The sequence below is a fragment of the Dipodomys spectabilis genome, unplaced genomic scaffold (genome assembly GCF_019054845.1).
Source record: "Dipodomys spectabilis isolate Male_0828 unplaced genomic scaffold, ASM1905484v1 ptg000085l, whole genome shotgun sequence".
In the NCBI taxonomy this organism is placed as follows: Eukaryota; Metazoa; Chordata; class Mammalia; order Rodentia; family Heteromyidae; genus Dipodomys; species Dipodomys spectabilis.
The window spans coordinates 6,705,806-6,720,772 of NW_024870762.1; the positions used below are offsets into that span (position 1 = coordinate 6,705,806).

Below are 14,967 nucleotides of genomic sequence, written 5' to 3' on the forward strand. Positions count from 1 at the left end.
GACCGGCGTTCTCTCCTCCTCTCCCCCCCACCCCGCGCGGGGCTCCGCCCCCGCCTCCTCCGCGGGGCGCTGCGCTCCGGTCCCCCCCCCCGCCCCCCGCCTGCTCCAGCCGAGCCGGGTGGGAGCCGGCCGGGCAGACCGAGGGGGTCCGGGTCGGGTGTGGCCGGCCGGCTGGCGCCGGTGCTCACGGCCATCTCTCTCTCGCTCAGATGCTGCTTTTGCTGCTGCTGGCGCCTGTCTTCCTCCGCCCCCTGGGCGCGGGCGGGGCGCAGACCCCCAACGCCACCTCCGAAGGTGCCCCCTTCTCCGGCGACTCGGGCTCTCTCCCACCCCACTCGCCCTTTCCCTGCACCTCCTCCTTTCCGGTCGGCCTCACTCTCGGGTCAGCCCTACACTGCAGCCCTCCTGGTCCATGCCACTTTACTACTCCTGACCTCCTTTCTGTCACCCTACATTACTCTCCAGCACCCCCTTTTCCCCGCCCCACATTACTCCACCACCCCACCATTCTGTGACCCCGAATGATTCCGTCAGCTCCGCTTCCCTCTCCCAGCCTCACATTACTACAGTTCTTTCCTTTGATTCCCACTTAGATGCTCGGATGGTCTTGTAAGGTTCTCCCCCCCCCCCCCCCTTCTCCTAATTCACCTTAAACATCCTCGCTTAACCCTTTCCTTTCCCCTTTTGAACCATGCTCCATCCACACATTACACCTTCCACGATTTCTCAATTACTTTTCTGCATTACCTCCGTAGCTCCCTTCCCTCCTTACGAGTGGACTCTGGCATCCGCTTTAACCCCAGCCTTTGGCTCTCAGTCCTTTGGCCCCGGGTTAAAGGACTCGCATCCTTTAAATCCTCCGCCCTCCCACCTCATTCCACCCCCCCTCCCAGCCTGAGCACTGACCACGCCCTGCTCACGTCCCCTGCCTCCGGCTGCGGGCCCTTTCCCGTTTCCCACCATGCCTCTCTGTGTGCCTCCCCCACTCACCCTTCAGGTTGCCAGATCATACACCCGCCCTGGGAAGGGGGCATCAGGTACCGGGGCCTGACTCGGGACCAAGTGAAGGCTATCAACTTCCTGCCCGTGGACTATGAGATTGAGTATGTGTGCCGGGGGGAGCGCGAGGTGGTGGGGCCCAAGGTGCGCAAGTGCCTGGCCAACGGTTCCTGGACAGACATGGACACACCCAGCCGCTGTGGTGAGTAGCTTCGCAAAGCCCCTCCCCTCTTCAGGACCATTCCTTTTTTTTTCCCCCCCCAATCTCCATCGAACTTAGCGTTTTACAAGCTTCTAAGTCAGCACTTTTAAATCAGTGTAACTGCATTCACAAATACATCTGATGAACGACTCCGTGTAGTAAGACAGACATTGCAGCGTGCGGTGGGAGGCAGCAAAGCTAGCGGTCTGTACATCTCACTTCATCCTCAGGCCCCCATCATAGGGCACTCATCATGGCATGGAGTAACTTTGATTGTTCATCTTAGGAATTCTTCTCTTTGAGGATCATGAGTGGCAGCTTATGGCAGACAATTCTTCCAGCACTTCTGTCTCCAACTCAATCACCGTATAGACCCAGGAAACAGAAAGCCAGTTTAATATGAATATAAACCAACCATGATAAGAAAAGCGAATTTGATTGTGCATCCAAAGTTATATACATCTACACATTTCAAAGGCAGAGAACCGCCCACTGTAGTGGACTGGGAAGAGATCCCATTTTGTGTGCTTATAGCTCCATCTTGGGTTCCTACAATGGAAGTGCTGCTTTTTTTCCCCTCTCCCATTTGGGAATGTGTGGCTGCTAGGGGTTAAGGGAGGAGTAGAAGGTACATAGGAACATCCTTTTTTTTTTTTTTTTAAACACCTGATTGTCTGTAGGGTAGGATGCTTGTAGACTCAAACCTAAACCCGACCCTTCTCCCCCTGCTCTCCAAGGGGTAAGAGCCTTCTCCAACTCGCCTCTCTTCTTATTTTCCTGTTTCCACAGTCCGAATCTGCTCCAAGTCTTATTTGACCCTGGAAAATGGGAAAGTTTTCCTGACGGGTGGGGACCTCCCAGCTCTGGACGGAGCCCGGGTGGATTTCCGGTGTGACCCCGACTTCCATCTGGTGGGCAGCTCCCGGAGCATCTGTAGTCAGGGCCAGTGGAGCACCCCCAAGCCCCACTGCCAGGGTGAGGGGAATAGTTGCCTGCATGCAGCTGATGAGGACGCTTGTATGAGGATGGGACTGTGGGGGATGGGGACTGGGAAAGGTTGAGTGCTATGAAGAATGTGGGGGAGGGCCTAGGAAAGCAAAGATGCAACCAAGCCCAGATCTTTCCTCTTATCTACCTGTCTCAGACTTCCTCCCCAAATTTCCTTATCCACTTTACCTTTCCCCCCTTTTCTTTCTCTCCCTCTCCATTTCTCCCTCTCTCTCACTGGGGCTCTCTTCTGCTCTCTCTCTCTCTCTCTCTTCCTCTCCCTCTCCCTCTTCCCCAGTGCTGGGGCTTTAACTCAGAACCTGGGCATGGTCCCTTAGATTTTTCAATAAGGATGGTGCTCTACCACTTGAGCCACAGCTCAACTTCGGGTTTTTTGATGGTTACCTAGACATAAGAGTCTCATAGACTTTCCTACCCAGGCTGGCTTTGAACTGCAGTTCTCAATTTTCAGCCTTCTAAGTAGATAGGGTTAAAGGTTTGAGCCACCAGCACTCAGCAACACTCCCTTCCTCTCTTTTTCTATCTTCTCCCCAGCTCCCAATTCTTGGACCTTATGTTTTATATTTTTCTTTCTGAATCTTACCTTCTTTCTCCTTCTTAAGGTTTAAATATTTCATTTTTTTTCTAGACTCATCCTCGCTCTCTAAACAGGATTTTTCTGTACCTCACACTTGCTTCTAGAATTGATCCCTCATCATTTACTCCGTACTAGAAATATTGTAAATATTTAGAATTTAAATAATTATCAGACTTAGAAAAATAGATAAGAGGAGATCTGGGAGTGGAAACATCAGAGCAAAAAGACTTAAAATTTTTGGGCAGAATGAACAGGACATGTAGGGGAACTCAGGAGTGGATGGGAAGACCATGTTCCTTTTCTATACCTTCTTGACAACCCACCTCTATCATTCTGTTTGTGTCTAACGGTTTTTTTTTTTTTTTGCCATTTAGTCCTGCAAACCTTTCCTTTTTCTGGATACCCACATTTTTCCTCTGTAGTCTTCTCTCCTAGATTGCAGGCATCCCTTTAGGCCTCATGCTTGTTTCCTCTATCCTTGAAGACCCTTTGAGATTCTTGGTCCTGGCATTTTTTCAGTGAGCGTCAGTTATTCAGCTTGGAATTCACCATTCCAATCTGGACATTGGGTGTATTTACCGTAAGGCGATGCCAAACTTAAGCTTCAGGGTTTCTCAAATACAGAGCCCTCTCCCTGTGCTTCTATGGAGAGCTGTAAGGTAGAGGTAGAGAGCTCTAAGCGGTGTTCACGTGGGAATCATCTTTTGTAAACATTGCAAACATAAGATAACATAACTACAATTATTCAAAACTCAGTTGTGCTTTAATTAAAAAATAATATTCAGGCTTTACACAAACCAGGGTCTGCCTTTGCCTCAGCTGTTGGCACTCCTGGCTCAAATTCTATGGGGGAAAAAAAAGCAAGACAAATCCTGACCCCTAGCCCCACCTTGCTCTTATCCCCAGGCACCTTCCCCTCAGAAACGCAGGCTTCTGCTCTACCCAGTCTTCGGCATGGACAGGTGTGTGGGAGGGGGCTGGGGCTCAGGCCTGGGAAGCTGGGCGCCAGTGGTAATTCTCTGATCCCCGTCTTTCCTGCTGCCAGTGAATCGAACGCCACACTCAGGTGAGATCAGAAACCCCGTCGCGCGTTGCACCTGCGATCCCCTTACCTGCCACTCTCCACCCTCCACACCCACAGGACTTCTAGCTCTAGGCTATGGGTCGGGGCCTCCCCTACCTCCCCCCCCCACCCCAGTTTGCTAGGGTCCCCTTCTCTCCCCCAACTTTTTTCCTCCTGCACGGTTTTCCCTCCGGGCTGCGGTCCCTCCCACCTCCCCGCTTGGCTTCTCTTTCCTCGGGCTCCACCTCCTCCCAGGCTCAGCTTTGCTGCTTACTGGCAAAGCCCCAGCAGGGGGCGGCAGCGTGCTGGAGGGGTGTGTGTGGGGGGCGGGGGGGTGCTGAGCTTCCACCTTAGCCCACTCCGGTGGGGTTCCTTCCCATCCTCCCAGGAGCCTTTTTCCTGCCGGTCCCCCTTTCAGATTTCGCCCGCTGGGCTCCAGCAGCCCGCCCCACCCATCCCACCCTGGGCCTCGCCGCTCACTTTGTGCTCGGCTCCCGATTGTTCCTCCTCGACACCCCTTCTTTTCTCCCATCACGCCTTCTGCCTGCCCAGCCCCACGTTCCCTTCCCTCAATCCCCACCAACCCTCCATTCTCCTCAAAAGCCGTTCCCACCCCACCCTCCGTCGTCACCCCGTCTCGTCACGCCCTCCTTCCAGCCCCTCTCCGCGCGCGTCGCGCTCTCCTTCCCCATCCCCAGCTCCTCCGCTCCCCGCGCCCGCTCTCCCGCCCTCCCGGCACGCCCCATCCCCTTTGCTCCTCCCCTCTGGTGCCCTTAGGTGTGTGTGTGGGGGGGGCTCCCTTGCGCGTCCCTTCCCACGCCCCTCGCCCCGCCGGGCTGCGCCCCTCTCCCCTTCCCACCCGGAGGTGCCCGGCTCGCGGCGCGCTCCCCTCCCCGCCCCCTGCTCCCTCCCCTCCCCGCCCCCCGCCTCGCCGCCCGTGACGTCAGAGCCCCCTCCCAGCCCCACTGCTCCCTCCCCTCCCTCCCTCCCTCCCTCCCTCCTCCTCCTCCTCCTCCTCCTCCCCTCCGTCGGTCAGTCAGTCCGCGAGGAGAGTCCGCGGTGGAGGTGGCGCTGGCTGGCGGGAGCCGGAGCCTCCCGGGGCCCGAAGGAAGCCAACCTTCCCTGCTTCCCCGGGGCCCTAGCCCCCTCCTCCCCACGGCAGCGGGGATGGAGGCGCCTCCCCGACCTCCCCTCAGCAGCCCTCGCCCGGAAAAGTGTCCCCCCTGAGCTCCTCCCCCTCCCCAAGCCGCTACCCCCGCCCCCTCCCCGCCATGGGTCCCGGGGCCCTCTCTCCCCCGGTGGGGTGGCCGCTGCCGCTCCTGGTGGTGATGGCGGCTGGGGTGGCTCCGGTGTGGGCCTCCCACTCGCCCCATCTCCCGCGGCCTCACCCGAGGGTCCCCCCGCACCCCTCCTCAGAACGGCGCGCAGTGTACATCGGGGCGCTGTTTCCCATGAGCGGGGGCTGGCCGGGGGGCCAGGCCTGCCAGCCCGCGGTGGAGATGGCGCTGGAGGACGTGAATAGCCGCAGGGACATCCTGCCGGACTATGAGCTCAAGCTCATCCACCACGACAGCAAGGTAGCCCCGGACGTGGGAGTGGGTGGAAAGTGAGGGGGGGGCTTAGAGGGCAGGGGGCCGGGTGCGCGAGCCTCACGCCCAGTCCTCTGGGGTGTGGAGGCAGCCCCCTCCCTTGCGTGGCTAGCGGGAGATGGGATGGGGGTGCCGGAGTTTGGGGGAGAATCACAGGGGCGGAGGGTCTTAGGGGTAGAAGATGGTTAGTCACGCTGCAAGGCGGACCCTTTTACTCAGCAACCAAAGAGTCATGCAAGTGCCCCGGCTTGAGGAAAGTGATGATGGATTGAGGGGGAGGGGGTCCTCGCCGATGGGGGAGCAAACTAACCCTGGACTGGATTGGGGGCTGGCGAGAATGTCAGAGGTGGGGAGCTGGATCAGGGGGGTTTACATTTACCATGGTAACAAGGTAAATCTGGGCGTAGGTTGGAGCTGGAAGGAATAGGAGAAAACGAGGGGGAATTTAGAGAGACTTGAGAGATCTAGTTTATTTACCCAAACAAACAGCATGTCAGCTGTGAGCCCTACCTGACTCCTCACCCCTCCACCCTCAACCCTGTAGAGGATTCCTGGGCTGGGAGAGTGTCTGGCATAGAAAAAGACTAATAATGGTCAAGAGGTGGGCAGACGCACTGGGCGAATGCGTTAGATTAGGGTTCTACGCCAGGAGCCCCACAATGGGTTGGGGGTGGAGAGGAGTCAGAATACAGGGAGAAGAAAGAATAAATAATAATGGAGAGGAGGAGGATGCAGGGAAGAGAAATAGGGATGGGGGGGTACTGGGGGACATCTTTTGGGACTTGGGCTCTGGGTTTTATCTTTTACCTTGTGGCCTCTAGGAAGAGGACGGAGTGTAGGGATAGAGAGAGGAGGGGAAAGAGGGGGGATGGTGAGAAAAAAATGGTCTCAGGGTATTAGGGGATAGTCTATAATAAGATTTTTTTCCCCCCACCCCTGTCCCTGGAGAAAGAGAAATAATTAAGAGAGTGGAAAGGATATTTCACAGGGAAGGAGGTTTAGAGACCGTCTTGATTTTATCTTCTCAGCTTTTGTAGCCTTAGTTAGAAATGTGAGGGTTTGGGTGGTAGAGAATAAAAGGGGATTTGCCCATTTCACACTTGTGCCCATGATTTGTACTTCTTCTTTAGAATATCAATAGATGTCGGTATGTGCTAGGGAGAAATAGTGAGGTTACAGGTAGGGTGCTTGGGGAAGGGAGAACAGGAGGACTGTGGGAGCTTAGAGACAGAACTTCAAATCTTCTTGGATGATTACTTTCTCTGTGGTTCTCAAATGTCAGTGTACATAAGAATCACCCGAGGAGTTTGTTAAAGATACAGATTCAAACGCAGTCAGGAAGGAATTTCAAGTAGTATCTGCATTTTTACCAACAGAAATCCTGCCAAGTAAATACTTGAGCTGTAGCTAACCCTAGGAAGAGAATCAGGGTATAGAAAAAAAAAGAAATTAGGTATTAGGATAGGCAGGAAGGGAAATAGAAGGTCAGTCAGATCTGTTGGAGCAGCCAGCCTTGGGAGAGCAAGAGAGATAAGTTGTATGGCTGGGAAGGTAGGGAAAGAATGCGGATTGCCAGGCTTTATAATGGGGCATCACAGGGAAATAGAGGAAACCTTGCTGTGAGCTCAGGCTCATCTACCATGACAGGAGATTCCCCAGAGGTGCTGGGGAGCAGATGGAGGGCCAAAGAGAAGGTCGGAGGGATAGCAAAAGGGGCGGGAGTAAGGCAGAGGAACTGGAATGTGCCCTTTTCCTGCCTGAAAACCCAGATCCTAGCACCCGAAAAGGAGAAGGGAAGATGAGGAAGCCTACTGGGGAGGGGTTGAACTCTGGAGGAGAGGATCTACAGTGGTGAACAGGGTGTGGAAAGGGTGTTCAAGTTAGAGAAGAAATGAGGAAACAACCAGACTGCATACCTTGGGCCCAGTGCTTGTTTATACAGAACTATAGCTTCTCTTTTTGATGCCAGTTTTGGGGCTTGAATCCGGGGCCTTAGCTTTTCCTCATCAAGGCTAGCATTATACCACTTGAGCCACACCTCCTTTTCTGGTCTTTGGTGATTGATTGGCGATCAGGGTTGGCTTGGAATCACAATTCTCAGATCTCAGCCTCCTGACTACCTTGGTTATAGGTGTGAGCCATTAAGTGTCTGTAGATTTTTGTATGTCCTCCTTGTTAACCATTTTCTCAAACAAGTGTGTGAGGGGATAAGTGTGTGTGTGTGGTAAGCTTTGGGAGAAACTGAGGGCAGAATCTGGAGGAATAGATCCTGGAAAAGTGTAAGAGGATGAGACCCCAGAATGACAAAGATGCATAAAGATGCTCAAGTGGGAGGCAGGAGGAGGAAATCTTCAGAATGTGGTTGAGCCCTGTCCTTGGCCAGGGGTGAGGGTGGGGTGTGTGGCAGAGTTCAGGGAGAGTGTAGGTTCTTTAGACTCCCAGCTTCCCCTGTCCCAACTTCCCACAGCGTCCCAAATGTCAGGTCTCAGCAGGGAATGAGCAGGCTCTAGGGGGCCTTCTTTATTTTCTTTCCATTTCTCCCTCCCTCCAATGTACCCTCCCTAGCTCCCCAGGCCTCTTGTCTGTGACCCCTTTGCCCTGGCTCCCCACTGGCTGCCATTTCTCTTCCACTTCCTTTGGGGCTCCAGCAGCTTCTGAAATGTCATATTTCAGCAGGAGGGGAACAGGCAGTGGGAGACCCAGGGCTGGCTCTTCCTCCCCCTACTTCTCCTCCCCACATTTCTTTTTTCTTTAGCTTTCAGTTTTCCCAGCTCTGTACCTCTCTTTCAGGCACCCCTAAAATCATCTGGTTTCTGGAGAGTTCCATTCTATTTATTCTCCCATTCTTTCCATGTATTAGATTCTTCTATCCTTGAGTCTTTTTTTTTTTTTTTTTGAATAATGGACCTGTCAAATGTCAGAACCCAGCAGGAGGGAATGGGGTACTGAGTAAACCTTCTACTGATCTTGTTCCTGTACTGTCTTGTTTACTTACCATTAGCCCCGAAGAAGGAAGGTAGGGGAGAGGGCGTTTGCAGAGGTGAATGAGCGAATTTCATAATTAGGTTTTGAAAAAGCTTACATTATGGGAGAGGTTATTCATGTTCTTGCAGACGGTCTTTCTACAGATATTTAGAGCACACACACACACACACACACACACACACACACACACACACACACAAAATGGATCAAGGAGTAAGGATGGCCGAGGGGAAAGGGCTTGGAGATGTCTGAGGGTGAGATGAAAGAAGGGAAGGAAATCTATGCACTAATACCAAAGGATGAATTTGCAGCATCCCATAGAGATGGAAGACTGAGAAGGGAGTTAATGAAAGAAGTGAAAGAAGAAATTTAACAGGAAGGGATGTTAGGCAGGAGAAAAATACAGTAGTCATGATAAAAGTGAATAAAGGGGAAAGAAACCATGTTGTCTAAGCAAGATGAGACCGTAGGAGTTGTGGCTGTGGGGCTGGGGAGGGGGGAGAAGGGGAGAATGGCTAGGGGAGCCTGCCCTCATCCCCTCCCTCTTTACTCAGTGTGATCCAGGCCAAGCCACCAAGTACTTGTACGAGCTGCTCTACAATGACCCCATCAAGATCATTCTCATGCCGGGCTGCAGCTCTGTGTCCACACTTGTGGCTGAGGCTGCCAGGATGTGGAACCTCATTGTGGTAAGCAGGGCTGGTAGTGGGGGGTGTCAGAAGATGGGGTCATTTCCTTTCGGGCTGGACTAAGTAGAGGGATTTGCCGCTTTGTATTTAGGAGGACTAGTTGGGGGTGGGGGAGGAGGGATCCACTTCTAGGATTCAGAGCCTGCTGCAGAGCAGTGCTGGTTGGCCTCCTAGCAACCGTGGCCTGGCTGTGCTGCCACTGACCTGTTTCTTCTTGAGAAGGAACTGGAGACAGATTCCGATTGTGAGGGGCATGGGGGCCTTTGAGAGTCCCTTTACCTCAGACCCAAGGAAAGGGCTACAGGCACTCTGATCTCCCCTGAGTGGATTCCCCTGTGGACATACCCTGTTGCCCCTCAGCTTTCCTATGGCTCCAGCTCACCAGCCCTGTCAAACCGGCAGCGCTTCCCCACATTCTTCCGAACACATCCATCTGCCACGCTCCACAACCCTACCCGAGTGAAACTCTTTGAAAAGTGGGGTTGGAAGAAGATCGCCACCATCCAGCAGACCACAGAGGTCTTCACTTCGGTGAGGAGGGACTGGGGGGAGGGACAAGGAGCAGCCACCCAAGAGTCTTGTCTGTGGACAGCGATGGAGTCATAGAATTCATCTTGGAGGAAAGGGCTTAATTCTTTATGCAAAGAGAACACATTTCAAATGGCTTTAAGCCCATGTTCTTTCGATAGCCAGGGGAATGGGTGCATTGAAGCTTTGGGATCCTCTCTATCTTTTTTTATTTTATAATCTCTTTCTCCCCCCTTTTGATGTGCTGTTCCCCAGACAGACAGACCCAAAATGACTCAGAAAAGTAGGTTCAATTTGAAGTTGAGTCAAAAGGAGAAAGGGAATGCAAAATAGGATCTGAGGAAAGAGGTGGATTTCACAGACATTAAGGAGGCTGGAGAGTGGGTGTGAATGGGAATGTGGGGTGGAGTGGATGAGTAGAGGACAAAGACAGAGAGAGACAGATAGAGACAGAGACAGAGGCAGAGGCAGAGACAGAAAGGGCAAGAAGTGCATAGTGTTTGTGGGGGATACCAGTGGAGAAAGAGGGTAAAGGGGGCCAGCAAGGTTTGTGGACGAAAAGAGGAATTTCATGGCATACATTGGAAGAAAACAGCCTGTTCCCTCCCTTTTATTCTATTCTTTGGGTCCTCCACCCACTCCTGTGTTCAGTGGCCCTTTAATTCTCCCTCCCTACTTTTTTCAGTGACTCAGTCTGCTCTAATCATTTTGTTGTCTGCCCACTTGTCTCTTCAGGTTGCCATCATCCTCTCTATCCCAGCCCCTGCCCGGTCTTTTTCTGGTCCCTCTATGTTTTCTCCTAGTTGTTGGAGTGGGGAGGGTGGGATGGCTTCCCCAGGCATAGAGCTGCGAGTTGTATGGCTTCACCATTGCATTTTCTTGCTTGGAAGCCACCTCTTAAGGCTATAGGAGCTTTTCTTTGACATTTCCTCACCTGGGCGACAGAAGCTGTTGAGGCAACACCCAGAATGCTGTTCCTTTGTTCAGAGTGTGTAATCAACCATTAGTTAACATCTCGGCTATACTTCATTGCACACCCCCTATGTTTTTCTTACATTTCTACTCAAGACTCTGGATGATCTAGAGGAACGAGTGAAGGAGGCTGGAATTGAAATAACTTTCCGCCAGAGTTTCTTCTCAGATCCAGCTGTGCCTGTCAAAAACCTGAAGGTGGGATGGTCCTGAATGGTGGGCATAGCCTGCTAGAGTGGGGTTAGCTGGGAAGGGGGGACTGTGGTGGGCTGGACAAGGAGAGTCAGGTGCAGACAGACTCCTGTTATGTGAGGTAATGGCCTCTCTTGGGGGAAGCTGACATTTATCCACTGCCTATTGACCCTTACTCTGCAGTAAGCACTTTGGGATGGGAAATCAAAGCTGCAAAAGCAAAAGCTGCAAGAGCCCCTCAGACTCTCCCAGGCATCCCTCAGGACCTCTGTTTTTGTCTCCATTCTGTAGCGCCAGGATGCTCGAATCATCGTGGGACTTTTCTATGAAACAGAAGCCCGGAAAGTTTTTTGTGAGGTGGAGTTGGAATCTGAAGAGGGAGGGAGACCGGGTGGGCTCTTCGTGTATGTTTTTCCTCCTGGGGTCTACTCACTGTCTCTTCCTTCAAATTGATAGTGAATGATTTGAGCTGATGATTAATATGATGTCTCTGTTGGCTCTGCCTCTGTCCCTTGTCTACACACACACACACACACACACACACACACACACACACACACACACACACACACACACACACACACACACACACACACACACACACACACACACACACACACACACACACACACACACACACACACACACCCCTTTCTCATTTTCTTTCATTTTTTTCTGAGTCCCCTTCTTTCCTGACTGGCTGAAAAGGCCATTCAGAACCACTGAGGCTCTGGAGGAGGGTTGTTGAGCTTTTCTTACCACCCTAAGACCTGTAGATTAAAGAAAAATACTACTATTCTTTCATACCTAAGAGGCTAAATAGTATCCAGTGAGGGAGCACCATAAAACCCCCAAACTGCATCCTAGCCCTCCTCCTCTGAATGCAGGTGTACAAGGAGCGTCTCTTTGGGAAGAAGTATGTCTGGTTCCTCATAGGGTGGTATGCTGACAATTGGTTCAAGATTTATGACCCGTCCATCAACTGTACTGTGGATGAGATGACCGAGGCAGTAGAGGGCCACATCACCACTGAGATCGTCATGCTGAACCCTGCTAACACCAGAAGCATTTCTAACATGGTGAGAATGTGGGTTTTTGGAAGATGGCACCTGGGGTGAGAGTGGCAGGGACAGAGGGAATCTCTTAGGAAAAGGGCAGAAAGAGGGTGTGCAGCTTGGATGTCTAGAAGGGGAAGGGGTCTATGCTCATTCTGTGTTAGTTTGCGTCATGTCTCCTGTGGATTCTAGTTCTGCTGCGACTTCCTTGGGCAGGAGAGAGGGAAAGGATAGGATGGTATGTTCAGTTAGGCTCCTGATGAGTGGAAGGGCTGTTACCATGGAAACAAGGAGCAGTTGTTGAGAAGTCAAATGAGGAAGAGGCGTTAATGATAATATAGACGCTTGTATACGCAAGCACACCTTTACTGGAGAGCCGCTTCTGGGAAGAAATACATTTTTTTTTTCTTGGTGACTTACGTGAGTACCTCAGAATTGCTTAATCTTCATTGATGACTGATACAAAATTAGCTGGGATCTTGCTCCTTTTTTTTTTTTTTTACTGATTCTTCTTTTAGAATTTTAGATGTAAAAGAGACTTTTGAAATTATTTAACCCCATTAGCTGGCTAGTGACAGACTGGGAGGTAGATTTGGGAGGACTGGGGCAGCCTTGCATGTTGAGGAGAATGAGTGTGGGAGTGGGTGCAGGGGAAGAGACATCATTGCTCATCAGCACTACCTCTGAGGTTGCAGGAATCGCAGCGAGCTTGAGAGGACAATCTGTTTGTCTGCTTACTATATATTATGGAGCCCAAGATATGAAAATGCCTGCTTTGGAGAGGATGCTAGGTGTGAACTAATGAGGTTAAAGCCCCCAAATAACTTACTTTAAGAAATTCTAGCCGGGCGCCGGTGGCTCACACCTGTCATCCTAGCTACTCAGGAGGCTGAGATCTGAGGATCGCTGTTCAAAGCCAGCCCAGGCAGGAAAGTCCATGAGACTCTTATTTCCAATAAACCACTAGAAAATCAGAAGTGGCACTGTGGCTCAAGCGCTAGAACGTTCGCCTTGAGCTGAAGAGCACAGGGACAGTGCCCAAGCCCAGAGTCCAAGCCCCACGACTGACAAAACAAAAAACAAAACAACAAAAAAAGAAATTCAAGGGATGGCAAGGGGAAACAAAGGAGGAGGCAACAATGCTTGATAAGAAATGTACTCATTACCTTACTCATGTAATTGTAACCCCTCTGTACAGTATTTTCACAATAAAAAAAAAGAAATTCTAATGACAATTTATTTTGTGTAGTGAATCAGGACTCTAGAAACCTGATTCAGTGATCCTGCCAGTAAGATTCTGATATAGGTTTATCATTTACATCTTTGTTTTTGTGCCTGATTTTTTTTTTTTTTTGGACTGGGGGCTTGAACTCCAAGCCTTATGTTCTTGCCCAGCTTTTTCACTTACACCGGCATTCTTAAACCATGCTTCTACTTCTGGCTTCTTGCTGGTTAATTGGATATAAGAGACTCATGAATTTGTCTGCTGGGGCTAGCTTCCAATCATGATTTTGAAATCTACATCCTGAGTAGGCATAAGCCATCAGTACCTGGTATCATTTATATCTTACAGATCAGAAAATTGGGACTTATAATTGTTTAGTGACCTGTCTGAATGGTCTTACTAGAACAGAATCCTACTTGAATTGAATTCCAAGATGCTCTGCTTCCACCAATCAGTGTGAAGCCTGATTAAAAAGTGTGTACTTTGTCAAGTGGCTCACATCTGTAATCCTAGCTGCTTAGAAGGCAGAAATCTGAGGATTGCAGTTTGAAGCCAGCCTATGAAGGAAAGGCTGTGAGACTTTTATCTCCAATTAACCACCCAAAAAGCTGGAAGTAGAACTGTGGTTCAAGTGGTAGAGTACTAGCCTTGAGAAAAAGAAGTTCAGGGACAGCGTTCAGGCCCAGAGTTCAAGCTCCAGGGCTGGCACATACACACAAAAAGTGTGTATTTTCATATGCAAATAAATATTGTTTCTATGATAGCAGTCTTTGAGCAAAGGAGAAATAAGAATCAGAAAATAGGTTCTGGTAGTGGATAGTAATGAAGGGTCAGCTGCCATATGGATTCTGTTCATAAATTCTGTTTTGGGAACTCTATGTGTAATATATGTTGAAAATACACTGAAGCCAGGTGCCGTTCATGCCTGTAATTCTAGCTACTCAGGAAGCTGAGATCTGAAGATAGTAGTTTGAAGCCAGCCCGGGCAGGAAAGTCCATGAGACTCTTGTCTCCAATAAACTACTCAAAAAAAGACAGAAGTGGTGCTGTGACTCAAGTGCTAAAGCATTAGCCCTTGAGTACAAAGAGGCTCAGGAACAGTGCCCAGGCCCTGAGGTCAAGCTTTATACTCAGTGTGCATGTGCATGTGTGCGTGTGCGTGTGTGTGTGTGTGTGTGTGTGTGTGTGTGTGTATGTGTGTGTATGCATGCATGCATATATATATACACATGCATACATATATATACTGAAACATTTCTGGATAGTTATTTCTCTGTAGGTTACATGACAGATGAGTTACTTTCTAGAACCTGGAAAAATAGTGGAACATGTTACTGATATCAGAAAGATGTACTAGTGCCCTAAACACAGGACCTGCCAATGTGTCCTCTGCCCCATAGCAGGGAAACAGAGAAGCCTAACAGAAAACCAAAATTGGTTGAGAATATGGAGGGACACTTGGGCTTTGGAGCAGGATGTCAGGAGGTCTTTTACTGGCATTAAGTCCCTACACAAAGATAATGCCAGTCTTCAGGCCATAGGGCTTCTAGTGGCACTAGCCTAAAACGCCAGATGGAGAAGCCAAGATCTTTTAAAAAATTTCTTGTTGTTATAAAGGTGATATAGAGAAGAGTTACAGTTACATAAGTCAGGTAAAGGGTACATTTTTAAAATTTCGATTTTGTTGTTGTTGTAGGGCTTAAACACAGGATCTAGGCATTGTCCCTGCTCTTCCTGCTCAAAGCTAGTACTTTGAGTCACAGTGCCACTTCTAGTTTTCTGGTGGTTAATTGGAGATAAGAGTCTCATAGACTTTCATGCCTGGGCTGGCTTTGAACTGCAATCTTCAGAGCTTAGCCTCCTGAGTAGTTAGGATTATAGGC

The 14,967-nt window shown here is 50.5% G+C and overlaps 1 protein-coding gene across 1 annotated transcript in view; it reads left to right on the plus strand.

Annotated features, from left to right (window-relative positions):
• The first annotated feature begins 209 nt into the window (after window positions 1-209).
• Gabbr1 (gamma-aminobutyric acid type B receptor subunit 1) overlaps window positions 210-14,967 on the plus strand; it is a 31,559-nt gene continuing 16,801 nt past the window's right edge. Inside the window, exons 1-10 of the mRNA XM_042684010.1 lie at window positions 210-294; window positions 998-1,201; window positions 1,991-2,176; window positions 3,832-3,852; window positions 5,266-5,426; window positions 8,978-9,112; window positions 9,473-9,643; window positions 10,709-10,810; window positions 11,096-11,161; window positions 11,692-11,883. Of these exons, the coding sequence (XP_042539944.1) occupies window positions 210-294; window positions 998-1,201; window positions 1,991-2,176; window positions 3,832-3,852; window positions 5,266-5,426; window positions 8,978-9,112; window positions 9,473-9,643; window positions 10,709-10,810; window positions 11,096-11,161; window positions 11,692-11,883 (1,323 nt within the window). The remainder of the gene's footprint in view (window positions 295-997; window positions 1,202-1,990; window positions 2,177-3,831; window positions 3,853-5,265; window positions 5,427-8,977; window positions 9,113-9,472; window positions 9,644-10,708; window positions 10,811-11,095; window positions 11,162-11,691; window positions 11,884-14,967) is intronic.